General features: G+C 39.0%; 1 protein-coding gene across 1 annotated transcript in view; it reads left to right on the plus strand.

The window, feature by feature from the left end:
• The window catches only part of CHN2 (chimerin 2), a 158,308-nt gene that overhangs the window by 62,331 nt on the left and 68,230 nt on the right, over positions 1–27,747 (plus strand). The window contains exons 2-4 of the mRNA XM_064704546.1: positions 3,468–3,506; positions 10,746–10,801; positions 26,407–26,438. Coding sequence (XP_064560616.1) covers positions 3,468–3,506; positions 10,746–10,801; positions 26,407–26,438 — 127 coding nt within the window. The remainder of the gene's footprint in view (positions 1–3,467; positions 3,507–10,745; positions 10,802–26,406; positions 26,439–27,747) is intronic.

Genomic DNA, 27,747 nt, shown 5'->3' on the forward strand with positions numbered 1-27,747 from the left:
AAAGTATTTTTTCCTAAGGTCCTTTTCATCCTCTCTGCTCTATGAAGAGTAAAGCAAATAAAGTGAAGAAATAACCTTTTTCTTCCTTACTCCCCTTTTCCAGTTCCAAGTATCATTTTTCATTTGACAATTTTCTCCAATATATTTTTTGTCAATTTTGCATTATGAGAAACCTTCTCATAGCTGCAATATTCCTCAGGAGTCAGCATTCTTCATTCCTTTCGGTCTTCTGCTTAGCATACAACTGACTTCAAGTACTTTTTTAGGTTTAATAAATATTCACTTTCTTAGCCAGTATGTTTCAAAGCTTTTAGCTAACAGTATTGCCTGTAATATTATATGTGGAAGTCACTCATGCTTTTTCTACCAGTTATAGTCTTTGCAGTAACTGCTCCAAGGTTTTCTGGTTTTGCCAAGGTCATTTATGATACAGTTTTGAGAAGGCTTAAAAGAATTTTAAAAATACCTTGACTGGACATTCTGTAATTCTTTTACAGTGAGTCTTTCTTATGCCGGCATTCATAAAAGTATGTCACAGATGACATTGGGATATTTTGTTGGGCTTTTCAGAGCTGTTACTCATCTTGTCTCCTTTGACAACTTCTTTCAGCCTTAGCTGGCACATTTTCTGAATCTAGACAAGAAGTCACTGTAGAAAATATGAACCTTTCAAGAAAAGAGCAATAGGAAATACCCTGTCTTGTCACCTGAGAGTACCTTAGTGAACCTTTTCCCCACACTGCCAGTCACAGTTTTGGTAGTCATTACAATCAAAGTTCATATGAGGCATATCATTTCATGAGACATCAATGCAGGGCATTCATCATTTGTGCCAAGTCTGATTGATTGATTGATTGATTGATTGATTTTTGCTAAGTGGCTCGAAACTGAGGTGTGTTGGCCTTGCTGAGACCATTATCATGTGCAGAACTGTAAGCACAAGCTGTGTGTAAAGGTGTCCTGTAGTAACTGAGCCAACCACCCGAACTTTTATTGTTAATTTCTGTGAGCCAGAACTGCTGTTCAAAGCCTCATGATGGAGAGTGGAACATAATTTAATGAGCAAAACTGCTGTGTAATACAGGGAAATAGCAAAATACAGAAGAACAGAAATTTCAGAAAGGGCAAATAGAAGTTATCAAATCTGCTCAGGCAGGATTTGCCTCTTTTCACCTCTAACTTAAGAATGATTGAAGTTCAGTCTAATCTAGTCAACCAGGATGGGAGTCCTAAGACTTTACCATACAAGGATGAGAGTTGTTTAAACAGGGGCTCAGCAGCTTCTTGCCACAAAGGAATAAAGATATTTCTATCTGGGTTCCATCAGACCTCTCCCTGATCCTCAACCATGGCCCTTGTCTCCAAGTTGTATTTAAACAAATTATTCTTTATTTCCTTACAAATGGGTGCCATCAAACAGCCTGGCCATAAACTCCATTAGTACTATCACTATGCATTTTGTTCCCTGTGATGCAGGGATGTGCTATCAGCTGCAGGGATCACAGAGGATGTGGCAGTACCTCACCAGTAATGGTGAATGTGGCACTGGTGACATGAGGGTTTCCTCCAAGTGTGCTGTCTTTTAGAATTATTTTAGCTTTTGAGGGATGGTTCTGTCCACGCTTTCTGGGACTGACAGATTCATAAGTGTGACAAATCAAATGCAATCATCAGTTTTGTAGTATAATTTATCTCCTGGATGATTCTCCATTTTGGCTGCAGTGTTTCCTCACTATCAGTCTGTCTCCAGCTAATGAAGCACTTTATGGCCACTTGTACATCAGCTTTTACTCTTGAATTTACTATGCACTTTTTAATTAATTTGGAAGACTAATGCAACAGCTGATACTCATTGTTTTTTTATTGTTTCTCCCGCTATTACTTCCTTATCTGAAGTCACCAGTACAGATAATAAGATATTTGCATTATCTCAGTGTTTCTTCAGTTGAAAAAATATAGTACATGAAGGAGGAAATTCAGAAATTCTCTTGCAGTAGCACAGAAGTATTGACAGAAGAACTTGATATACAATATTATGGTGTTGTGGTAAACTATATGTGAAGCAATAGATGTATGGGGGGAAAAACAGAGTGACATAATACTATTAGAGTTTGAGAAAAGAAAAAAATATTTCTTTTATGAATAAATTTCATTTGTCTCATGAATAGCCTCATACAATTTAAAATAAGTCTTCTGCATAATGAACTTGCAAGCTAATTACTCTTGGATTGCCACAGCACAGTATAACTCTGTAGTCTGGGAGCCTTTTGAACTTTGCCTAAGTTGAAAGGTGGATTCATTTGAAACTGAAACTGAATGGATGGGTTTCCCAATCAATATATCTATAAATTGTTGCAGGGTGCTATTCCAGGCAATAACTGTGATTGTTGCTAGATTTATCCTCTTCTAAAACAATAGAGTTAAACGTGGCAGATGGTAGTTAGTGATTAAAATTCCTAGTAAACAGACTTTTGCAGGGATATATTTAAAGTAGTTGTGTATATGTAAATAGACAAGGAGCATGAGCTGTGCAACTATAATTGAATTATATTAGCATAACTTAAGTAGAAGTTTAGTAAATAACAAATACCTTAATTAACCTGCACAATTTTGGCAACTTAATGACATACCCTTGGTAAATGACTTTAAAGTTTTTGGCAGCATGGCAGTTCAGAGTCAAACTGGTACCCAGTACCCCACCCTTTGTCACTGGTGTTGCTCCCTCTGCTCCAGCCTGGCTCCTGCTGGGATTTCTGTAGGTTACAGCAATTGGCTCTCTTGCAGAGAGCTGGAAACCTCCCCGTGGAGTGGTCACTAAGTAAAAACACCAACTCTTTGTGCCGCTTTAGTCAGTAGTGTTAGAATAATGTAACCTATTTGTGATGGCAGGCTTTGAAGTCTTTCCTTTTTGTATCTTTTTCATATTGTCTTTGTTGATTCAGCTTCTGAAAATATGCCAATTACATATGGGTTCAAGAAGTGTAGTTGACTTTCATTGAAACTGTCAGGTCTGTGCATCCGAGTCCAACCTGAGCTGTGCATCCTTTTAGCCCCAGCATCTGTTATTCATTGATGCTCATTTTCAAATCTTACTAGTGGGGTTAGAAACCGCATTGGAAACCAGTAGTGATTTATCTGTTTATCATGCCAGGTAAAGCAAATAAATAATGTAGTTACCAGCCCAGTTAATTATTTTAAAAATACTGGTGATTAGTGCAAATCGGTCAAAAATTAATTTCTCCCACATTTGAATAATTTGGAAAAAGCACACTGGATCCACAAGTGGTTGAAATTTGTATTCTTCTCTCACATAGCAAACTGTACTGTAAATAGGCTATCATCTCTCTTGGGAAAGAAATGTGAATTTTGCTGACAAGAAGAGGTCTCTCAGCAGAAAAATGCATGCTGACAGTTTGACCCAGTGGCCAAATGACTGATTTCTTTCTCCCTTTTTGCTTCTATTTTAGATGCTGAAGAATACCAGCCTCCAATATGGAAATCATACTGTGAGTATACAAGCAATTTGAATAATCTTAGTGCCTTACCAAAGTGTCAGTCACTGTTAGGTATTTTTTCCTTTCTTGTTTGAAAGAACAATATAAATTTACTAGATGCTTGTACAAATTACTGTATAGGACAGCAGCAAAACCTGAACTTTTATGGATTCCATGGAACAAGGGCAGCAGGATTATGTGTGCCAGATTCCCTGCATTGCCTTAAAAGTGTGCAGCTCCTGGGTTTCACGGTTTCTCTGCTGAGATTTTCAGGAAGGATTTCAGAGGTAGAGGTTAATGCTTTGTATGTTTACTAAAGGTCAGGCTTGAGAATACTTGTCTTTTTATACGGGTCACCAAATCACTTTAAGATAATAATATTTTTGATCCTTAGCAATAGAAGCTGATTTTTGAAGTGGTGGTTTAGAAGTTGGAGACAGCATTATCAGCTCTTTGAACCTTCCTGTCTGCCTTTAGAAAAATCATTTGCATAGAGTGCAGTGCAGAAGTGCATATTTTATGCTCTTTTGCTTTGTTCCAAATGTATTTTCTAATAGAGCCGCACAGATCTAAGACAAAATATTGGCTTTTAAATCCCTTATTAAGGATAGCCTTTAAATTTGATCTTTTATTTTAAACCCTTCCTGGAACTTTAATAAGAGTGTAGCTTCGGGTATAGAGAGCTGTTTTATTCTTTTTGTTTTCAGATACAGAGCTTTCCTAAGCAAAAGTTCTCTCTTTTATTGTGGCAAATTCAGTACAGTGCCATTACCAAAGTGCAACTACAAAAACACAATGATCACAGTAGCTACATGCATGTACATGTGTAATTTTAAAGACTAGAATAAACTTGTTGACTTCACTTATATGCACATTAAACTGTCTTGCTGACTTCAAAGACATCACCTCTGTGTTACCTGAGAATGACATTCTGCCCCAGAATGGACTGGGATTTTTTTCAACCAAAATTTGAATATGCCATTAAATTACAGAACTTGCTTCTCAGAACACTGTTTTCCAGACACATTGTTGTTGTTGTTGTAAATGTTTTGAGCATATAAGAGAAACCTCCTAAAAAGACAGCAAGAGTGTTGGACCATTCCAGCATTCTTTACTGAGTGCTTGAAAGGAAGCAGACAGTTGAGTGATTTTTTTAAAAAGAGCTTACTCAAAATCAATGAAAAAGCTGCCATTGACTCTGAGAAGACCAGCATTTCAAATGACAGATGCTTCCTTTTCAGCAGTAAGTTTTCATTAAAAAGTCAGGAAATAAGAACCTACCTTTACTTACCTGCTTTTAGTTGCCCCAGTTGTGCAGCAGACAGATCACTGCATGCAGGGGAAAAATTTGGTTACTTTTATCTGATAGCTTACATGTAATCCAAGGAAACATTCTTTTAAATGGAAAAAATAAACCAAATGCAGCCAGAATGGATGAATAATCTATGAATATATAATTTCCTATTCCACTTTATGTAGGATGCCAGTATTGTGGTAATGACAATATCATGGCCTCAGTGTCTAAACTCCATGCATGAGTGACCTTGGAAAATGTTGCAAAGCTCCAAAAGGCAGAAAATAGTTTAAGCTTAGAAAGATTTATTTCTGACACTGCTTAGCCACAGATACACATTTTTCTTTGCAATGATAATTGTTGTATGCTTCTTTACTCAGCAAGAAGAATTCTGATCTGGTAAATTAATTATAGAGATTATATCCAGCATTAGTGTTTGTCTATGATTCAACCGGCTGTCCTGTCTCATGACAGTTTTTACTGATACATATATTTCATGCTTAACACTTTGAGTTTACTGCCTATTTAACTATTATTTTCAATGTATTTTCCCTAGTAATTTTTAGTTTGCTAACATACTAGTAAGATACTTTGCATACAGTTTTTATTTCTTATTTTAAGTCCTGGATAAATTTAGGCTACTATGTTGCCTTTTACTGATGTCAAGATCAAGGCTTCAATCCTTCTAGCTTCTAAACAGAGGCAGATTTTCCTGTTTACGCCAACAAAGTATTCAAATAAACAATGTTGCACGTGTCCATGGACAAATACTAATCAAAGTGCAACAGTTTTCAGATCTCAAGCCTTACTGTTTTGATATAATGTAAAAAATTGATCCGGCTATATTTGGAAAACATGGACACTTCTAATGCAGAAGATCCTCACTTGCTTATGAGGAATTGTTAGAATTTCACATAAATTTCAGAGGTCACAAAGTTTTTCAGACTTTTTCTGATAGGCCTGTGACACAGACAATAAAAGAAATGGCAAGAATAATTTTCTATTTACAGGAAGGAACCTGGGAAAAAGTTTGGAAGGTTTCTAGCAGTCAGCAGTCTCTAGGCAGTGGGTTTGATTGCATTTTTACCTGAGAAGCAGATCAACTAATAACATTTCTTGCATTGTTCCAATAACAGATTTCTTTTTGTAGTCTGCCATATGTTGGAAGTATTATAGAAAACGGTATTTTGGCATTTTACCATCTCTGAGGTAGTAAATGAAGGAAGATAAGAGTCACAGAATATGGGTTGGCAGGGCTTCTGGGGTGAGCTGATCTGGCTTCCCACTCAAAGCATGACTGTTGTTGGCTCTAGAGCAGAGCAGCCATGGCTTTACATAACTGAGTCCTGAAAAGCTGCAAGGGTAGAGCCTCAGCCACCTTTGTGGGTAACCTGCTCCACTACTGCAGTGTGCTCTTAGAGGACAAACTTCTTACTTAACCTGCTTCTCAGGAGGAGTAGGCAATTTGTTTGACTGAAAGAGCATAGTTATTGCTGGTTGCCAGCCTCAGCACGTATGTGCTTGAATTTTGAAGAGATGTAAAACCACTTTTTTCCTCCTTTTACCCCTGTTGAGATTGGCATGTGCTGAGTCAGTCATGTGTCAATGCCACTTCAATGTTTGTTTGCATTATTCAAGACGAGTGTGTTGGTGGGAAGCAAAGTGGCAAGGCACAGAGCATCAGCTGATGCCATGCTTCAGCTCCTCACCAAGTTTTCCTGCCTCCTGTCCTTCATCAAATAATAGGCACAGTGTCCGAGACTCATTTCTGTTAGAAATTAAGTCTTTGTTTCAGCCAAGCACTTAGGTTCCTAATTAAGCATGTGAGTAATCCTGCAGAAATAGGACAGCTCATATTGTTCAGGCTCAGGACATGGATAAAAAATGCCTGACAGAGATGAGGCTGAGGAGGTAAAACTGAGGAACTCTGTGAAACATTCTGAGACAGAAGGCAGTGTGTTTCCTTGCTGCTTTATGAAAGCCATGATAGGATTTTTTCCTCTCCGCTGGAGCATCACTGAACACTCATCATAGGTGAGTTAAAGGAGAAAGCTTGAGGTCCTGACACGCTGCAGAATGAGGAAAAAAAAAAGTATGAAGAAATGGGTGATAGCCCTTCTTCCCTGGCAGATAAGGAGTAAGTGCTGATTTTTGCATGTGCCCCCTTTGTTTCTTAGGCAGATTGGATTTTGGAATTAGACAGTTCTTCCTAAAACATACTGAAGAATTTCCCTATTTCATCCCCTGAGACAAGACTCGTGCTCTAACAGGAACAAAAGAGAGAAAGATATATTCTAACCAGCTACTTTACATCTCAAAGAAATGCTCCTCAAGTAATGCAATAATAAATTTAAGTTTTGTTAACACTGTAAGTTCCAATGTGACTATGATACTATGAATGCTGGCAAGCTATCTGAAGTATGAACCTGATAAAGGTGTTCAAGGGTCAAATAGAAGCCGCTGCATTTTTCTGTTGTAGTGCTGAATTTTTGCCTAAATTTCATGTGTATTATTACTGTGCATTTCATTTGCATCTGATGCTGAACAAAAAACCACTCCCAGTCTGATGCAGTTCTCTGAGAGCAGTAATAATACATTTTCTTTTTGCATGCAATTGACTTTTTATAAGGTTAATTTTCTCAGGGCTAAAATAATAATGCATCATTATGTTTGAGTGTCATCTTTTCTATGATCACAGTGGGTTTGTCTGTAACCTGCCTGTCAGTTCTAAAAGCTGGAATTGACTGGGTCAGATGTCAATCACTGCTTGCCACTGCATTAAATAAGTGTGGTTTTCTATTATTTCACTTGGTCTTATACATTGAATTGTGTTTTAAGATTTTCAGAGATGGGAAAATGAGGCAGAAAGGCAAGGATTTGAGCAAAAAGGTGAGGGATATGTGCCTTCTGAATCTCTGACCATCCCCTGGACTGTGCTGGGGTCTCAGCAATGTCAGCCTCAGTGCGGGTGCCCAGCACTTTGGAAAAAGTGTATAATGAGATCAGGCAGAGCTGCAGGATGTTCAGCACTTCTGAAAATGAGGTCACTTAATGAGGTGTCTGTGCTCATTGGAACTTAGCTGTAGGGCACATTTTTCTCAAGTCACCTTAGCCATAATACTGCACTGTATTCATAGCCCATTAGCAGGATTTCTCACAGCAATCATTTGAAGCAGAAACAGCAGAGACCTTTCTAAAGGAAAACACAGCTTTTGCTAGGGTCACACTGGCTTTGCTGCTTGATGCCTTAGTCTGGGAGACACTGCCTTCCTTGTTTTCCACTTAACTGAACTTTCACTGTTGTTTTACCTTTTCCACCCTTGCCTTGCTGTGTGTCCTTACTGGGCATCCTTGGCAGCTGTGTGTCTGTCTGTCTGGCCCTTCTCTGTTGTTTGTCCCCCCCTGAGCTGCTCGAAGTCCCTTACCACGGTGCCACTGGTGGTTTTCAGTCCTTTCTCTGCTCCCAGTCTCTCTTCTCTCCTTCCATCTAATGGTTCTGTGTCTCCCTGCAGTTGTTCCACTGGTTTGTCTTTCTGTCAGTTTAATAACTATCAATTTAAAACTAATATAGCCAAGTCTGAATTTTTTGTCCTTCAGAGGAAACCATTTCCCATTTTCAGTCTTGATCATGCTTGGGCCATTTTCTCATCCAGTACATTTTGCATATAATTTGTAATTATTTATTTGTATAGTTATAATCTTTGTTTTCTTCTGATGTATTTCTAAATCAGATATGTTTCTCAGTTCATATTATTGCTCAGATTAATTACCCACCTCTCTCTGAGAACGACAGCAACCTTTTCCGCTCTATTCAAAATACAGTTGTTAAGATGATTTGTCTTCCTTGCACTCATCATGAATCCTTGCACTGATTTATCCCACTACATCCTATAAACATCCAGTTTTTTGTGTTGGCTTTCAGGTCTTTCATGTCTGTATCTGCTCTTTCCTGTTAATCATTCCTTCCTTTGTTTTGTGAAATGCTGACTCTTCTCCCACCATTGCTTTTTTGTCAGCCTCAGAGAACCTCTTGGTCATGTTAGAGAGCTCTTTGCTTTTTTCATTTCTCAAAAATGTAGCACATCACAAGATAGGCTTCCTGTGTGTTCTTCAGACCTACTTGTTTTACATCACTCTTATCAAAGCTGTCTTAGAAACTCCACTAGCATAATTTGTGTCAGACTATGTTTAAAAGATTTGGTTATTGAAAAATGGAATTTTTATGAAGTTTGATTTTTCAGTTAAAATTCAAATTAATTAATTGGGGAAATAGATAATTTACTTTAAATGAGAAGCAGTCATATTCTTGTCATATTTTGAATCCTTAGAGTTCCTTCTCTCCACTGGAAATGGGGGGAAGGAAAAAATTGTTATTTTCCTCTTGGATGTGTTCAGTATTTGTCATCATTAACTTGCTCAATCAGTGATTATGCTCATTTCAGACATTCAGAAGTTAATTCTAAAATCAGGCTATTGGGCTCCCGAATAATCAGAGGTTTAAAAAACAATCTGTGATTTTTGAACAAAATTTTCATGCATTGTTTGACGCTTTATTCAGATACACAAGTCGTTTGATCACAAAAGAGCAGAAGTCTTTGAATCTTAGTCACATAATTACAAGATGTAAGAAAGACCATATTTATCATGGAGTTATCAAAATATTATCAAGTTATCATAAATCTTGTGCAAAAGTAGCAGGAGATCTGACAGTGCTGAATGATGCAGAGTAAATCCAAAGCCTTAGTAAAAATTTAGAGCTGGATCCCATCCAGCATTAAAATTAGTAGGGAATATAAGAAATTATGAACAGTTTTTCTGTGCCTCTCCCAGGAACCAGGGATGAAGGTTGGATCAGTTAAAGAAGAGGTTATGGGTTTTTCCACTTTGACATGAGCAGGAAGCAGGAGCCCCCAAAGCTTTCACATCCCACTGAGTTTTGTGAGAAACTTGGGTGCAAGCTGAGGATTTCCCCACTTTCCAGATTTCCTTGCTTTGAAAAGAGAAGTTAAAGAGAAGTTAAAGAGAAGGGGGAAAAGGTGCTGCTTCAATTTACACCTTTTCACTGCAACAGAGTTTCTGTGTTTATCCACCTTTCAGGGCATAATTCTGAGCTTCACTAGCATTGTGAATAAACGTGTCCTGGAAGCTCAGTCTTTTAAAAAAATTCATGGGCACGACATGATCTTTCCAAATACAAGAAGGTCAGCATACAGAAGGCCTTTCTCGAGGGAGGCAATCCAAACCTCTGGGATTTTTACTGGAGTTATGGAGAGACAGTCTGTCTGTGCTGGAATTGATTACTGTCATTGCATGTCAGCTTCTTCTCACGACTCTGCAGTGGAAGGGGGGGAGAGGATCTCATTAAATACATGCAGTGAAGAGTCTGGGGGCCAGGCAGCAAGTACCCCTAGCCTCAGGTCTCTCTCCTGCAGCCCTCAGAAGATTTGCAAAATTGATCCAGGGCCATTTGAATAGGACATAATTGCTCTGAAAGGAATGTTTGCTTGCTCTTCAGTATATCTTGAAATAAGTAATGAGACTGTGATGAGCCCATTCAAAGGTATTGAGCTTTTTCTTGGCCTATCCAAAAAACTCCTGGTGTTACTGGTATACAATCTGTTCTTGGGTTGTTACAGCATGGTGTATGCAAAAGTGGGATTTTATCCTGAGACAGACCTAGTAGGTCTTTCTGGCTAGTCCTCCCTTGTATAGAAATATAAAAACTAGTACAAAAGGATAATACTTCTAACAGTTAAAGCATTGACCACTTCAGTTAGTTTGCCAGTCAGCAACCGATTTTCATATAAATGACTTAGACACACTGAAATTCCTCATTTTGCTGTCATGTCTTTACATTTGCATTTTTCTCTGCAGCCCCTGGCTAAAAAGACTCATCTGAATAAAAGTTTGTGTATGTTGCCATCTTCTAATGATCTGTACATTTTTGTGTTTGACAGTGTATCAATTGCAACAAGAGGCACCACGTCCCAAGAGAATCATCTGTCCTCGGGAGGTCAGTTCTTTTGCTCTACCTTGTTATATCTGATGAATTGTCAGCAGCATATTATCACCACAACATCTCTTGTGCAGTCTGGGGGGTGTTATTTGCTTTAACTTTTCTATGCCATTATTTTATATAATAATTTCCCTTAAGGTTGATTCATTAAAGCTAGATAATATTTGCTAATTATGAATGGCAGCCACATTCTACCACTAGAAGCACCTTCATTTGACAAGTACTTACCCATCATTGTTTAGTGTGCTTTTCTGTGTAGTACCTAAAGTTTTGAGTTTTCTTGTCAAAATGAGGGTGTATTTTTCTTCCTGCATCTGCATAATGATGTCTGTGTGATATGTTTCAACATGATACACATAGCTTCAGTTTGTTGAATGCTTCCTGCCAAGTACTATCTTCAGCTTAAAATGCTGAAATGATAGCCAGAGAACTCTGTTCTCTCACAGAGACCTTGAAAATTATAGAATATTTAGAAATCTGCAAGGCTGCAGGTTTAGCTGAGTCATTTTGTCCCCTTGTTTTCTTCTTCTCTATTTATTTCTCCATTTCTTCTTGCTTCATTATGTCAGTTCATGACCCTGCATGGCATAATAGTAACAGAAAACATGTAGGTGTATCTGCTCAATGAAAAAAACTGCAATAGCTTTATCTCCTATAATGTGAGGGACAAATTTTGTGTAAATAGACATGCAATACTAGCAGTAGAAGTACTAAACACGTGAAGTGATTGCATGGGGTGTAAAAGATGATGCGCAGGAAGACAGAAACTGCGGCTCATCAGTGTGATGTTCAGCTCTACTCCCGGGCATCATCCTGAGCTCTGTCCTGCTTCCCACACTGTGTGCCCATGAAAGCAGAGTCCTAGCACCTCTCAGACATTTACACACTGTCTCAGAATACTTCTCTGTGAGGCAGGAGCTTTTGCAGCACGGCACAGGTACTTGCCTGGGTTCATGAAGAAAATCCATTGCAAACCCAGGAACTGAGTACAGTTTACCAGAGCCTTAACTAAAAGAGATCTGCATTTTTCTCTCAAGTGCCCTCTACTAGTTGCAGGACAGGGAGAGGCTCTTGGCCTGGAAGTCTTCAAGTCCTGTCAGTTTGGGATGGCCCCAAGACATGCACACAGGATGCTAGGAAGGACAAGCAAACCACCAGAGTGGGTGAACCCTTGTGTCATCCTTTCTCCCTGTCACAGACAAGGCTTGGGGAGCAGAAGTGTGTGCTAGCCCTCTGGGACTTCAGTGCACATGTGCTGACAGGTTTTATCAACACCTTCCTCTCTGAAATCCTCATGGAAACCAAAGGACACTGAGGCCTCTGTGGCCGGTGTTCTTTAAAGAGAAGGACAGTAAGGTTTTTACTGAATTAATATCACATAACAGATATCAAACTAGTCATGGTATAGTAAAAAATAGAAAGTTTTTAAGGTAAAAAATTAAGGTAAACAATTAATTTTCTTCCAGTACCGCCTTAGAAGAGTTTCTTTCTTTTCTTGATATAATAGTGTATCTATTTTACTTATTTCATGTTGAGGCTACTATGAGGAAGGACTTTTCTCTAGAAAAACTGATTAATAAGGACTGAATGCTTAGAAAACCATGTCTGCAATATGAACTCATCTTTGTGGGAATACAAGTTAACCGGTAAAAGTTTAATCCAAAATATATTATGCTAACTCAAATTTAAACATTTTCTATTTTGCCTCCATGAGAGAAAATTTGAATCAAGGTAAAATAGTCAAAGTAATATAGCAATTGTATTCTTGTTCTAGAAACAAGGTTATATACACAAGGGAAGTGAATGTGCAGCTGTGAGCGCCTTACCAGTGTGCTGTATCTAACTTACTTTGAACTCAAGACCGTGTTATGTACAACAGAAATTATCCTCTTTACATAATGTTTAAACACCAAACATATTCAGGTCACCTCCAGAGTTTTGCAGAAAGAAGCTAAGGTCTCATTACTTAAATAAACACATAATTGGCGTAGCAGGACATAGCAAAATAAGCAAAATATGTCAGTTTTGCATAGTCTGGGTTTGGTTCTAACTAATGAACCATTTTCAGTTGCTTGCTTCATAGACTGCAGGGTCCTATTTTGAGTTGTTTGGAATTTTGTCTTAAGTTAGTCAAACAGCTGAAAATACAGAGCCTTTGTTTAGGTGTTGGTATATAAAGCAGTATGAATTCCCACAAATATGACCTGTGGTTCTTGTTTCTTGGATTTTGAATCTTTGTGTAGCTCAGTAGTGTATTCCCAGCCTGATTGCCAGAAACACAAATTCTCTGACCCAAGAGCCAAAAATCCACCATGACACTGCTGATGTGCATTATTTTTGCATATAGCTGGGGAGGTGGGGCAGATGGGATGTCCTGATACCTAGAAGATGTCAACATACACAAATATGTGGTTCATATTATCAGTTTATGTTATGAAGTAGAACTACACAGTGGTTTTATAGAGCATCACAGATTATTTTAGAGAGGAAATTCAGGACTCTGTTCCTATGGCACCCATTACCTTTTTCTTAGCATGCAGTCCGTAAGGTGGGTGTTTTGGGCTTGTTTTTTGATCCTAGTTTGATTTCACTGTCATCTGATGATTTTACAGGCTTGCTTCACTAAAGATGGTGTGTTATTAATACTGAGTTTGCCAGTTACGTAGAAAGATCTCAAAATCTAATTTTATGTTGTTTGGGAAAATATATTAATTGTAAATATGATAGCTATTTAGTACACAACTACATGATGCTTATCTGGAGAGAAGGTGTCAGCAGGATGTGTGGCTGACAGAAAAGATTTGTCTCTCCATGTGCATATCATAGGAAGTGGACTTTGCTGAGGGTGTTCCCATGTGTCATTTAGTATTCAAACAAGTCTAAAAATTGCACATTATTTGAAATCCTTCATGGTTGTGGGAAGATGTCTTTCATAATTGGCAAATTGTACACTGTTTGCAAGGAAAATGAAGCATCTGCTACAAACCAAATCTGTAGCAACGCATAAACAAGGGCAGGTTGGTTTTTTTTTTCTTTCAGCATTTAGCATTTTCATCATTCCTCCATCTTTTCCATTGTCATCTTTCACATTCTCCACATCCATTTGCTCTTCCATTACATCTTTGTTGCTCCATAGTCACAGGGGTTTCAGCCTCAGATCTCTGCAGTTCTACCATGTAATTTACGCAGATTTCTTGATAAAATATACTGTGGAGACAGAAATCACCTTTCCTGATATGTACACCACCAGACTAAAAGCTGGGACTGTAAATAAAACATGAACATTTATATCTTTGTGTCTTTGAGCTTTGCTACCATAATTTGCCTTTTCTTCTTTTGGTTGCATAAATATCTTGTCAGCAAAAGCAATGGGAATCATATTGAATGAGCCATTCAGGCTTCAGGTATCCAACATCTTTTAATTAATCACCACTGGCAGCAGACTAGTGTGAATATCCTACCTTCCCAATAACATTGGATTTCTGCCAATATCCTCATTTGTAACCATATTCCTTCCAGCAGTGTTTTAATGATTTAGCTTTTAAATAGAAAAAGTTCCCTTTAAAAGCGCTGCTCAGGTGGAGGAGTAGCTTTTAAATATTGAGTGGTGTGGTGATAGGCACCAAAGAATCCCATCCATGTTGTGAGGAGGTCATATTGTAAGGTGTCTTTTAGGGTTTATTCTACAGAAATGCTTATGAAAAAATTACATTCTCAGAAAATAACTCAAGCTTTCAACTTCTTTGTTTCATTCAAAAAGAACATGTCAAAGGAATCTTAATTTTAAGAAATATTTCAGGAGTAGATTATTCAAAGTTAAAATATATTTTTAAGAAATTGAGGCTTCAACAAAGTAAAAGAATTAAGGAAGGATTTGGATTATTTTTGGTTAAACAATAGGCGCATTCAAAATTTTTTTCAGAGAGTGAATGATACTTACTCATGGCTTCTTGGGTTATTTGTGTAGAAATATTCATACCTGTGAATAGTATTCCCATTTTGTTCCAAGAAGTCCTTAAATGCTGATAGCAATTTTTGAGGCTGGTGAATTTGTCTGCACTAGACCTCTCACATTCCTAACAGTGCCTTGGCCAAGCCAGTGTCAGCAACATTGAGAAACTCATCTAAATTTCCCTAGTGTAGACAAAGCCTTAGAGCCCTAACTTATATTATTGTGTAGAAAAATGTCAGTTAATTGCCTTCCTTGTCATTCTGAATTCCAAATAGGTTGTGTCAGAAGTGAGAGATCATCGTTTCTGCCTTTACAGCATAAAAATTATGGTTTCTTGACTAAAAACAAATACAATTACAAAAGGGAGACTGTTCTCTGGAAAAAAAACCAAAACTTTTTCTTTTTGCTTAAGTCATTGTAAGAGAATAAAATAATGATGGCATATTAGAGTGTACTGCTGAGAGTCTTTAACCATCCAGAGGGTCAGAAACTGTTCTGACTCTCTGGGGATCCATTATCTAGATTTATCAAAACAAGTGTACAAATAGTGGCATTTCATGGGCCATAACTGTTGAAATGGTCACTAGCAGGTCTCTAAAGCTGTTGCCCTCTTGTGCATTACTGACTACAATTATACAGGATTATTGAACTTCTCCAAAACTGACCTGTTGCAAATTTGCTCAGTTCTCCCCAATGTTTCTTCTGAAGCATGGGATTCAAGCTGAGAACAATGCAATTAGAAGAGAATCATTTAAACAACTGCAATATTAAAAACACTGGTACTTGTACCAGTCCTTTTTCGTATACAACAATACTTTGTACATTAGGAAAAGTTTGTGGTTAGGCAAGCTTGAGCAAGGTTGTTAAAATTCAGCCTTACTGAGATATTGAATCGTTTATCTGAGTGGATAATAAGTATTTAATCCTTGAAAGAAGTCTTCCATGAATTCTCTTATTCTACTCACTTATTGACCTTTACAAGCTGAATATTTCCTCTTTGCCTCTGCCCTCATCTTTCTAAAAACAATTTCTATGCTGTGGTGAAGTACTAGAGAGCTGTAATAGGGCATTGAAATTGGCCATAAAATTGGTGGTAAATAATGGGAGTAAATGGAAATTTTCATGGCACTTGTTCAAATCACTCTACTGCAAAAAGTCAGACACTGCCACGAGGTGTCTTTTACTGTCAGTCCTCAGAGCTTATCTGAGATAATTCAGAATATTATATTATCTTTCCCTTAGAAAGAAACCTCAGAACACACACAGTGACACACCAAGAGACCCCATTTGCCAGCAATTAAGTGAAAATGAGCAAAATAGTGCTGAAAACTGTTTGTGTTAATGAAAATGTTTGTACATATAAGACTTAATGGAGCCTATATTTTCAAATTCTTATAATATTGCTGATGCTTTAATTGCGTGTTTTTAATCCTCTTTATGATAGAATCAAAGAGGACACAGCAGTAGTCTGTGGGCAAATGAAGCTAAAGAGCAATTTTGAATAGACATTGACAAAAGGAGGAAAGTTCTTCAGCTGAAACTCATAGAAAGGGAGTGGGAAGCCTGGGTGCCCTGGTGGTGGCTGGGAATAGTTGAAGGCCAGGAAGGGTGCTCAGTTTAACTGGTGCAGAGGGCCTGTGGAATGTCAAAATATATTGTATCCAGCATTCCTCTAAACTGGCTACCTGCAGGTATTTCTAAATAAATTTCTAAATAAGAATGTGATTTTTCTGTAGTATCTCCATAGTGAATTTTTCCCCACAGAATGCCTGTGGTTTGCAGCTGAAGGGAAAGAAAGAAGGGGGCAGGAATACTGCTTGCCCAAAATTCCCTTGTATTCATCGTATCAGAGAAATTTGCTGATGCTTTTTTCCAAGGCATTTTAGTGACTGACAGGAAATCTCATCTCTCCTATAGTCCACGAGCAGTCTCTGTCTGCTGCAGTAGTGAGGTGGTGGAGCACTCAGACGAAGCCACATCATTCTCATTTTAACAGTCCATTGATTACTGAACAGAGAAGAAATCTTCCTAATTATTCTGCAGCCATGACAGTAAATATTTCAGTTAAGTAGTTACAGCTAAACAAAACTAGAAGAGGTTTATCTGTTTCACTTGACTTTCCTCGGTTTTGATTTACTAATGGTCTAGGTTATGATTTTCAAATTAGACTATGGCTCATCTTCATCAGAGGAATACAGTATGAACCAGTTCATTGATCACTGTGAAATGGAAAAGTTAAAACCATCTTTTTGGAAGACATGATGGCAAGCTCTGACTTGTTTGATGAGCACAAACTGTAGGTAGCTGTCTTTATGGACTGATAAACGTGCTAATTATCCCTCTGGGTTTGCTTGAAATCTTTGCAAAGTTTTACACTCCCTTCCATCACTCCTTGAAAGTGCTTGATGTGTGTGTGTGTGTGTGTGTGTGTGTGTTTGTGATTTTTGCTATTCTCATAGATTTTTATTTCCTTTTACATATCCTTTTTACATATCACTCTTTTAAGCTGGTTCTTTTTATTTAGACATGGTGTTGAATATAAGAAGTTTTCTAGCCAAAATAAATGAAAGCCTCTTTCATATCTCGGCCTAGATAAAGTTTATCAATAAGCCTACGTGTAGGTGAAAAAGCTATGTGCTTGTACAGGTTTACCTACCTGTTCCAATTCAGGGCAGTGTTCCTTGTGCCTGTAGAGGGGGTCTTGCTGTCTCTGCTCTCTGACTTTGTGTCTGGTATCTTTTTTCAAGTTCCAAGATGAGGAAGTGTCCTGGTTTAACCCCAGTCAGCAGCCAAGACCCACGCACGCAGCCACTCAGTCACTGCCCCACCAGTGGGATTGGGGAGAGATTCAGAATAATAAAAAGTAGAAAGATCATGGGTTCAGATAAAGACAGCTTAATAGGGAAAGCAGAAGCTGCACACACAAGCAAAGCAAAACAAGGAATTAATTCATAATTTCCCATGGGCAGGCAGATGTTCAGCCATCCTCAGGAGAGCAGGGCTCCATCAGGTGTAACAGCTACTTGGGAAGACAAACACCATCACCCCAAATGTTCCTCCCTATCTCCTTCTTCTCCCCACTTTATGTACTGAGCATGATGTCCCATGGTCTGGAATATCCCTTTGGTCAGCTGGGATCATTTGTCCAGCTGTGTTTCCTCCCAGTTTCCCATGCACCCCAACCCCTCCCCAGCATGGCAGAAGAAAAAGCAGAAAAGGCCTTGGCTCTGTGTAAACCCTGCTCAGCAGTAAAAAACAATTCTCTGTGTTATCAAATGCATTTTCATCACAAATCCAAAACACAGCCTCATACCAGCCACTGTGAAGAAAATTAATTCCACCCCAGTGAAAACCAGGAACTCAGTGTATTGAGCAACTGATGAATTTGTATTTCCTAATAGGAATAAATATAGAAACTCTGACCATCTCTGTCTTCCTTCCTGTACTTCCTGTACATGTATGTATATAGCTAAAGACAAGAATGATCAAATCACTCAGTCACACACATCTTTTTGGAACTGTGGACTGTCGTGCCATGTGTCATAGGAATGTTTTAGTGCTTCTCAGTTGTTACAGAAGAATCCAGAGCACTGATGTGGCTTACTGCATTTATCTGCTGCTGCTGGGGATATTTTTCTTCCCATTTAAATGACTCAACAGATCATTCTTAGAAAAAAGGAGCATAGTTTAAATGTCGTATTCAAATTTTTCATCCTGCATTCAGGGTAACATTGATATTCCTTTTACATTTAATGATGCCCTTACTGAGTGGATGGAAGCTGCACAACAAAATAGATGATTCCTGCTTTTGCTGTTGAAATTGTTTGAACCTGACCCTGTGTCCCCTGACTGTTTAGCAGCAGCCTTCTTGATTAAGATTTATTTCATTTTATTTTAACTCATGTTCAGGGACCATTATTTTCTTTCCTGCATGAGAAAATATTTGGATTTTCTTTTCCTATTCAATCTTGATCTTTTTTGTTGGAGCTGTGTATATATAGAAATATGTTATGGTTTAGTAGCAATAGAGATTCCAAGTTGGGAAAGACTGTTGTTACCTTCTGGAGTTTATAGTGTTTTCTCTGGTGTATTGATTATTGGCTGCTGGTCAGCTTGTTCAAGGTCATAGAAGGTCACTCAAACCTGAGTTAGAAATGCCATTAGAAAAGATGGCTTAAAGCAGGTCTTTTGAAAATTTGGTACAAGCAAGTAAGTAAACAATTGCTTTAAATTATTTGAACATAATTTGTCTTTAAAAATGGTAGAAATATCCTTGACTGAGTGGAAATCATAAGTGCTATGGTAACAGTCACATCTGTGGAGCTTCCTGTGTTTCTTTGCTGTGTGTTATCCTTCTGCAAAAGAGTCATTATGCATTTCGCCTTCTCTGTATGTTGCAGCATGCCATCAGAGCAGAGATGTGCAGCTTTGAACAGCAGTTAATAAAAGCATTCTTTGCGCTCTTTACTATTGTCTTTTATTATTTTACATTCTTTCTAGTGGTGAAGAACATCCTACCTTCTCCCTGGCACTGTAAAATTTTCCACAGAATTATTTTGTTAGAAGATACTAAACACATTTTGGCACTTTATTATGATGATGATGATGATGATGGATTTAAACTGGCTTCTGTTATTTAGTTAAGTGGTGACAAGTTTATCACTTGAAGGCTTGGCTTTCTCCTCCAGAACAGTTCTCTTGGTGCCTTGCCTTCTCGGTGCTTCCTTCCCTCCTGAGAGCCCCATAGGGGTGGGCAGAGTGTTATTGTTGCTTTAGATGTGATTTTTACAGCCTGTTCAAGTCTGCTCCTTGCTTCTCCCCATCTCCTGAGAGAAGTCCAGGCAGAGGTGAGGAATTGGCTGGGCTGTGCTATCTTGGGGCCAGAAGAAACTCAAGATGTTGTCATGCCTGGGTCAAGAAGATATGTTTGCATATTCATTTCTTAAAGCCTTGAAAAAGGCTTCTTGAGGATTCTTGAATGCCTCTACTTGTTTAGTTAGTGTTTAATCATTTTTAACATTTTTCTAAGTTATCTCTTCTTTTTGAGCAGTTTAAGCCTCTTTCTTCTTGTCACATCTAGTCAACACAGAGACAACAAATCTATTTCCCCTGAAAAGCAGCCTTCTTTATACCTTTCTGCAACAGCCCCTCTCTGTCTTCTGTTCTTTAGGCCAGTCTTTCTTCATGTCTTTTCACAGCTGTTACATTCCTGCTCACTCCGTTTGTTTGCTCCAGACCTTCCTGAGATGTGGTGTCGAACCTACAGTCAGTATTCCATTTGGAGACTTTCTGAGTGGACATCACAAGGAGAGGATTCTTCTAAGGTGTCTTGTCAGCTGCATTCTTGAGTTTGTACCTCAGTATGACATCCTGGGTTTGGCAGTTTTTGCTACAAACAGCATCCAGTGATTCAAGTTAATCCATTGATCTGTAACGATGGCAGGATCCTTTTCTGCAGAGATCTGTCTGCTCACTGGCCCTCTGGTGTTTTGAATGGATTTGACATCTTGCTGCCAGCTGCTTTCCTGGAGGCACTGTAGTTCCTTGGTGTCTCGTGGCTAAATGTGCATCCTTCAAGTGGCCACGACGCTGGTGGCTCTGTGGCTGACTGATAAAAGGAGAGGCACACTTCCAAACCATTCCTGTCACCTTTCCCTCTGCACAGCTTCTGGCACATGGGCAGTGCAGGTGGAATTTGTTCTGAGGCCTTGGGCATTGCTGGTTTCTTTCTGAGGAACGCCTTTGCTCCTCCATCACCACACAATCACAGTACAGGAATGTACTCAGGAAGTTACATGTGACAATGACTGAAAATCTAAAGGGAGAAAACCATCTTTTCTTTATGTAGGGGCACTGTAAGTTCCACAACTTGGCTGGGGACTAGAGATGTTGTATTGCTGCTGTTCCTACTGACAAAATTTGCAATAGACTTTGTGGTGTTTTACAAAAAACACCAGAGTGTTTTTACAAAAAACCCAGAGTTGTTTCTCTTTGAAAACACTGGTGCCAGAAAGCCTGATAATAATAAAGAGAAAAATAGTTAAAAGGTAAAAGAAAAAAAGATAAATATTTCCCTTCCAAAAGAATGTTTTCTCAAATTGCTTAAGAATCATTGGTGTGAAATAATTTGTCCTATTTGGAGAGAATTTTAGACATCCTAATTGATCTAAGGAGAATTTTTCTCCTTAAAAATGTGGAGGCAAAAAAAAAAGGTTTTATAGGAGTAACGAAATACAGCATAGTTTTCCTTCATTCCATTTAATAGAGGCTTGCAATTTCCCTTAATCCATTTTGGTTGTTGATTGTAGGTATAAAGTTTGCAGTGGGCTTATGATAAATCTGCCAAAAGCTGAACAATACAGACAATAAACTTCTTTTCTTTACAGTCTGTTTTTTACTGGGCTTGTCTTGAAAGCTTCTCTTCCAACCCTTCTATTTCTCTTTATGTCAAACTGAGCTGAAAAACATATTTATATCCAGTCAACCAGAGTTACTGAAAAATAATTAGGATTGTTCCAAACAGAAAATATATCAGATTAAACTTCCTTTGGGAAAATGCCTCACTGCCTGCGCTGAGTAAACACACCAACATCATTAACTCGTGGATCTTGTTTCCCTGTTCTTTCTATATTTTGAAGAACAGAGAACCAGGTGCAGCCACCCACCTTATTGTTTCTTTCTGAAACAATATTTATATTCTCATCATGGATGTATTAAGGTAGTGGCTGAAATGGGTCCACAATGCTACATTGTGCTGTGCCTTCTGACTTAGAGAATTGCTGTCCTAGGGGGATTTCTAAACTTTCATTCCAGCATTTCTAGGTTTCAGCTCTGGCCACTGGATAAGGAAATATGTCCTGTGCAATGAAGCTGAAGAGAAATTAAATTTTTCTGAAATTAGAGTTATTTTATTTTCTGTGGTAGTACTTAGGCAGAAAGAATCCTTCAGGGTATCTTGAACTCTTCAGTGCAGTGTGGCTCGGATGTCAGGGCTTGCAATGAAAATCTGACACATCAGGGGATGCTCACCTCCTGCCTGCATGATTCCCAGTAGTTTTGTGATGAGTTATCTTGCAGAGTGGTGTGGGATTTTAATACAATAATCTGTATATTACTGGGAATATGTCATGCTAGGGCTAAACCATCCTGGCCAGAAGAGGAGCCACAAATCCCAGTGCATTGAAATTCAGTAAACTTTGAAATTATGTAAACATACTATATTGATTAGCTCAGATAGCTAGTTCATTTTAAGAAGGCTTGTTTTCTTCTCAGTGTTGATGTCAAATCCAAGTACAACCTTGAAGGATATGGTGTAACATGGTAAAAATTATATAAAAGTAGACTGTGAACAATAAGGGGTTTTTGGGGGTTGGGGAGAGGCAATCAGGTTTGGCAGGCTGGCAGTCAAGGCTGGAGTATGCAGAATCTCTCAAACACGAGCTTCCAAAGGCTTTTGTGGAGTGCCAGGAGAGCTGTGCAGGGTTTCATTTCTCTTTGAGCATGCATCAAGATTAGATGTCATTGAATGTTGCTAGCTTTGTAAGATTACTGGATTAGTAGTGATTTAGGTTGTTTCACCATACATCTTATTTCCTGATCAATGTGACATGAGTTTTAAACAATTTTGGCATTCACTGGTTTTTTCGCAATTTATACAACTGTGAATTTCATTAGTGATTTTCAGCATATTCCCCATGGCTTCTGGAACAACAGCCAGAAATGCCTACTCTGGAAGAACATTTTTGGTTTGAAATTGGCAATAATGCTTTTTTTCAAGCCAAAAAATTATCATCTCACTTTTGAATTGAAAGCTGCTACATACTTTTAGTGGAGAGGGAGAAACCATGTAATTTATCTTCTGTATGGGGGAAGTAAAAGCAAGCTGTGATGCTCTTCAAGGCAAAATATGTTTTCACTAGTGAAGAGCTGTAGTTTGCCTTATGCAATTTTCCTCATTTTTGTACTTTGTTTTTGTCTGTTAGTGTAAGGATCCATAAATTACTCAAACCCTCTGATCTCTCCCCTTGCTCCCTGTCTAGCGAGTTAAGCATTAGACCCAACTGGTTGCCTAGGAAAGGTGGCTCTTTTTTCAGCAAGAAAATTGTCAGGACTGTACTGAAAGTGACGTAAGTGTTCTTGATGGGCATTATCTATGCAACAAAACCCTAAGTGTGTGTGTGTTCTCAGAATAGGGCTGATTGTTCTGAGCTCCTATCACCAAGAAATAGTCACTTCCCCACCTGTGGATTTTCTGCTCTTTCTGCTGCTGAGAGTTCTTTCAGGTGGATCTGCCTGACTTTGTGTGTGCAAACCCATTTATAACAGGAGGGAGAAGCTAATCCCAACTGAATTTCAGTCACCTTTGCCTTCTGGAATATATAGAATTTCCCTTGAAGTTTTTACAGAGTCTGCAGTCGGCACAAAACAGACCTACTGGCTCCTTTGATATTTTTAAGCCTCTGCTTCATCAATTGTGCAGGCTTTTGGTTTATTTCCAAGTTCAGTCCAACGTTCTGGTTTTGATGTAGAGACCCTGATGTTATTTTTGATCTTTTATCTTGCTTTAACTTTGTTTCCTTGTGTTTGTTCCTAGTCATAAATTTGGTTAGGACAGAAATTGTTATTTCAGGGCAAGGGTTGCAGTAAGCACAAGAGGGGATTTTTAGATTCTGAGGCACCAGGATGGTCTGACAGGTCAGGAGCTTCATTTCAGAAAATACTACGGTATCTTTCCTGTCTAAAACCAAATACTGAGGTTATGGTCATTTTAGACATGTGAATGCTAAAAGATGTTTTGGAATTAAGGTTCCTGTTCTATGGAATAGGAGGAAGAAGGGAGAAGTAGAGAGACTTTGTGTGGATTTTCAGTAGAGCAAATCTTTTAGCTCATGAACAGCAGGGAAAGAGGAAATCACATTATCCAGGATGGTTCAGTCAGTTGCTAGTCAACTGATAAAAATTTCACAGAAAAGTTTGTATTTTTGCATAAATGGTGTCAGAAGGATAAAAAAAATGTGCCTCCCTTTGTTCAAGGAGTTATTTCCAGATTGCTTTTATACTTCAGATATATATATTGTTACATATATAAACATATATGGGGGAACCTGTGCTTAAAGCTAATTTCAAACGTGTGTCCAAGTAACTTTCCTTTTTCTGAGTGAAAGTGTTGGGGTTTGTTCTGCATATAAATGCAATCAAGGTAAATCAGTATTTTTTAATAGAAGCAGATTCTGACTACTAAATGAAACTCATGCTTTACTTCTTTTGTCTAAGTAAATTTCACTAATTTTCAGCATACTGAGTAGCCTTTGTTTCCATGAAAGAGAAGATTGCATGTGATGGTCTTACATAACCCAGCTTCTGATACCCAATTTTTAATTGAGTTGCCAACTAAATCTATGCTTTCAAGGGTTATTAAGGTCTGTAAGGATGACAGGAAGGCTGCACAGTTCCAAGATAATACAGTCATATAATGCTGTTGAAGATGAACATATGAACAACCTCCTTTCAGAGGTAATACATCTTTTGTTGATATTATTTTTTTACTTAAAAATAGAAAGCTAAATTGAATTAATGCACTTTCTTCTCCAAGTTCCCGTATATGCACATAGAAACACAGCACCTGCACTTGGCAATTCCTTTGATTTTGCTCTCCCTTCAGTTCTGTGTGTTCTTTTCTCTCTTATTCCTGCCCCTCAGAGCTCAGAAATGTTTGTATCAAGGTATTATTCCTGGGCAGGAGTTCCAAGGCTGTGATACTGCTATTGTTAATGGCGTGCTAGAAAAGAAATGCCGAGCTGGGGAAGAAGCACAGTAAGGACTTGATTGAACTCCCATAGGGCTTCCATTGAAGATTCTCATTATCTTGTACAGACTTTTGTTCATCTTGTGCTGTGTTGTAGCCCTAGTGACTGCAGGGTAGAAAGTCAGCTGCTTCTCTTCAGTGCTTGGCGTGTAGAATCAAAAATGTGACACTTATGCATTTGCTATTCAGAAAAAAAAGTAAAAAGAAAACCTTTGCCAATTTAAAGTTTTTATGAGTGAAATAATAAGAATTCATGAAAACATGAACAAGAGCACTTGTTTCCAGTCAGAAAAATTGAAGGAAAATCACTAAATGGGTTTTATGCTAAAGAATGGAACAGTCTTGAAACCACAATTTGTCATACACGTGTTAGCATATTTGAAGCAGTAATTCCACCTATTCTCCATCTTCGTGGAGATATACAGAGCTCAGATAATCTTCTTCAATAATTTGGACACTTTACGTGTATGTTAGAGGAAGCTCTGTCTCTCTTCCTGATGAAAGCACAGCCTGAAGCTGCAGCCCGGCGAGATGGCAATATTGGTATGCTCTGTGGCTGGCGAGGGAGCGGCTCTCCCTGCCGACACTCGGGTGCGGATGCGTTAATGATGCCCGGGCTTTAATGATGTCCGGGCGTTAATGATCCCTGGCCGGGCCGCGTTAATTCGGGCGCCCCGGGAGCGGCCCCGCGCCAAGGCTGGGCCGGCGGCGCCCCCTGCCGGCCGCACCGGGAATAGCACCGGGAATGGCACCGGGAATAGCACTGGGAATGGCACCGGGAGCGGCACCGGGAATAGCACTGGGAATGGCACCAAGAATGGCGCCGTGAATGGCACTGGGAATGGCACCAGGAGCAGCACCGGGAATGGCACCGGTAATGGCACCAGGAGCAGCACCGGGAATGGCACTGGGAATGGCACCAGGAATGGCACCGGGAGTGGCACTGGGAGTGGCACCAGGAGCGGCACAGGGAATGGCACTGGGAATAGCAATAGGAGCAGCACCGGGAATGGCACCAGGAGCGGCACCGGGAATGGCACTGGGAATGGCACTAGGAGAGGCACCGGGAATGGCGCCAAAAATGGCGCCAGGAGCGGCACTGACAATGGCACCAGGAGCAGCACCAGGAATGGCACTGGCAATGGCACCGGGAATGGCACCGGGAATGACACTGGCAATGGCACCGGGACTTGCCGTGCCAGGCCTACTCAAAGCTCCTGGGTGACAACCTGGCACCCTGAGATATGGTTCAAAGAGCTCTGAGATGATTGGCAGTCTTCCCAGCCACTTCCAGTGTACTTTGGGTCAGGCCCACAAAAGCTTGAGACTTCACGGAATTTAGGACTAGGTCTAAGTACACAAAACCCTTGTTTTTCCAAGGATTTTAAACATTTTGTTTTGGGTCAGTTGCCATATAAAGGCAAAAATGTATATAAATGTCTACATTATATGTAGTATATATACATTTTGCATATGTAATATAAATAATGTCTATACAAATGTATACAAAGGGTATATAACTAAAGTCCATTATAAATACTAGATTGGCAAAACTGCAGTAAAATATTCTTTGTCTGTTTGGTCAGATTTCATACAATTATGTGTAGTTCTATTTTTTGACTACTGATACATGTTTTCCCTCCCAGAAATATATCAATAAACCAGCTCTTCTGTTTTCATTTTTATGTTCTGTGTAGTCGTGTTCCAGTCACAGTTTTAAGTCTGCAGAATATTGTAGCTTAGATGGATGCAATAGTCCTCCTTATTAATCAAGACTAATTTATTTTTCTGTAGTTTATTTAGAATTATGTTTTTAATATGTTCTTTCTTTCTTTCAAAATTTAGGTGGAGAACAGACCAAAGTATTATGGAAGAGAGTAAGTGTTTTTCTCTTTTAACTCTCTGTTTGGTATATCCAAAAGTTGTTACAGTATAACTAAGAAAAAAGGCACAAGGGAGGTCTAATAAAATATTTTACCTTTAACTGGGAACCAAATACAGTGAAAGCCTAACAATATAGCTGTGTTACAGTCCATTGCTGCTGATCACAATCCTTGGATTTTGCTGTTGTGTGAGCCTGCATGTTTATTTTACTTCTCTCAGGAGAGTTTTGAGCAAAAAGTATTGTCTGGGGTATTCCTTCCTTTTATTTTAGTAGTTGCTTAAACCTGCTAGTGGTTCTGCACTGGCCTGGGAAGGGGAGAAGCTGCTCGTCTCTCTCTCACTGCCTTTTTGTGTATGTTCCTATGCTTTCACCACCCTACTCAGTTGTGGAAGTATGTGTATACTGCTGGTTGTAGCTGCTGCTCTCCCTGCTAAAGTTACCAGGTCCAAGATACCCAAAGAAGAACAGTATTTTTCTTTGAAGAAAAATACCAAACCACCAGAGTGTAATTCCTTTGGGCTCAGTGCCGTTTTTGCCAATAAATAACTAGGAAGGGGCTGTGTTGTGCATTAGCATGGAGATCTAGGCAGGTGAAGGGGAAAGGCACAGCCACTGCAGCAGCCACCCAGCCTTGGCATTTGGCCTTTGCTGGAGTAATATGCTGAGACCCCAGCCCTTATCACTAGCTGAATTACTTAGATCCCATGTTCTATTTTTCATTCCATCCCAGACACACCACATATGTTTAATGATCCTTCTCTACCACCAGAAACCTCAAGAACCAGTAGCTTTGCCCCTAATTACTGAAGTTTCATTTTTTAAATATTACCTTTGCCAATGAGGAATTCAGATCTAGCCACTAGAGTACAAGAGAGCTGAAGACAGCTGCTACTTGAGTTACACATCACACTTCCTACAGCAGGACTTGTAAAACCATTGCTGCAGCCTCTTATCCAGGAACGTGCCTGGGTTTGTGGGGCAGCAGGGCTGACAGGAACTCTAAGATGTCATCTTGGTTAACCTGCCCAGGCAAGATCACCCCAGTTATTATCATTCTGAAAGGAGATTTCAGAAGTACTGAGGTAGTCCTATAAAAGCAGCTGACTCAGTGCTCAGAAGTACTTGGAAAGAGAAAGAGCAATTTCTAGGGAAACTGCAAAAAGGCATCATTACATTACTGTATAAACCTGTGATGTGGCTGCACTTCAGGTAGTGCACAGATTTCTGGTCCCTCTCTACTCTTTACTCCTCCACCCTTCTCTCAAAGGTTATGGGAGAAGAGAAAGGTGCTGTGAGGGGCA

This window comes from Zonotrichia leucophrys, chromosome 2 (assembly GCF_028769735.1).
Source record: "Zonotrichia leucophrys gambelii isolate GWCS_2022_RI chromosome 2, RI_Zleu_2.0, whole genome shotgun sequence".
Classification (NCBI taxonomy): Eukaryota; Metazoa; Chordata; class Aves; order Passeriformes; family Passerellidae; genus Zonotrichia; species Zonotrichia leucophrys.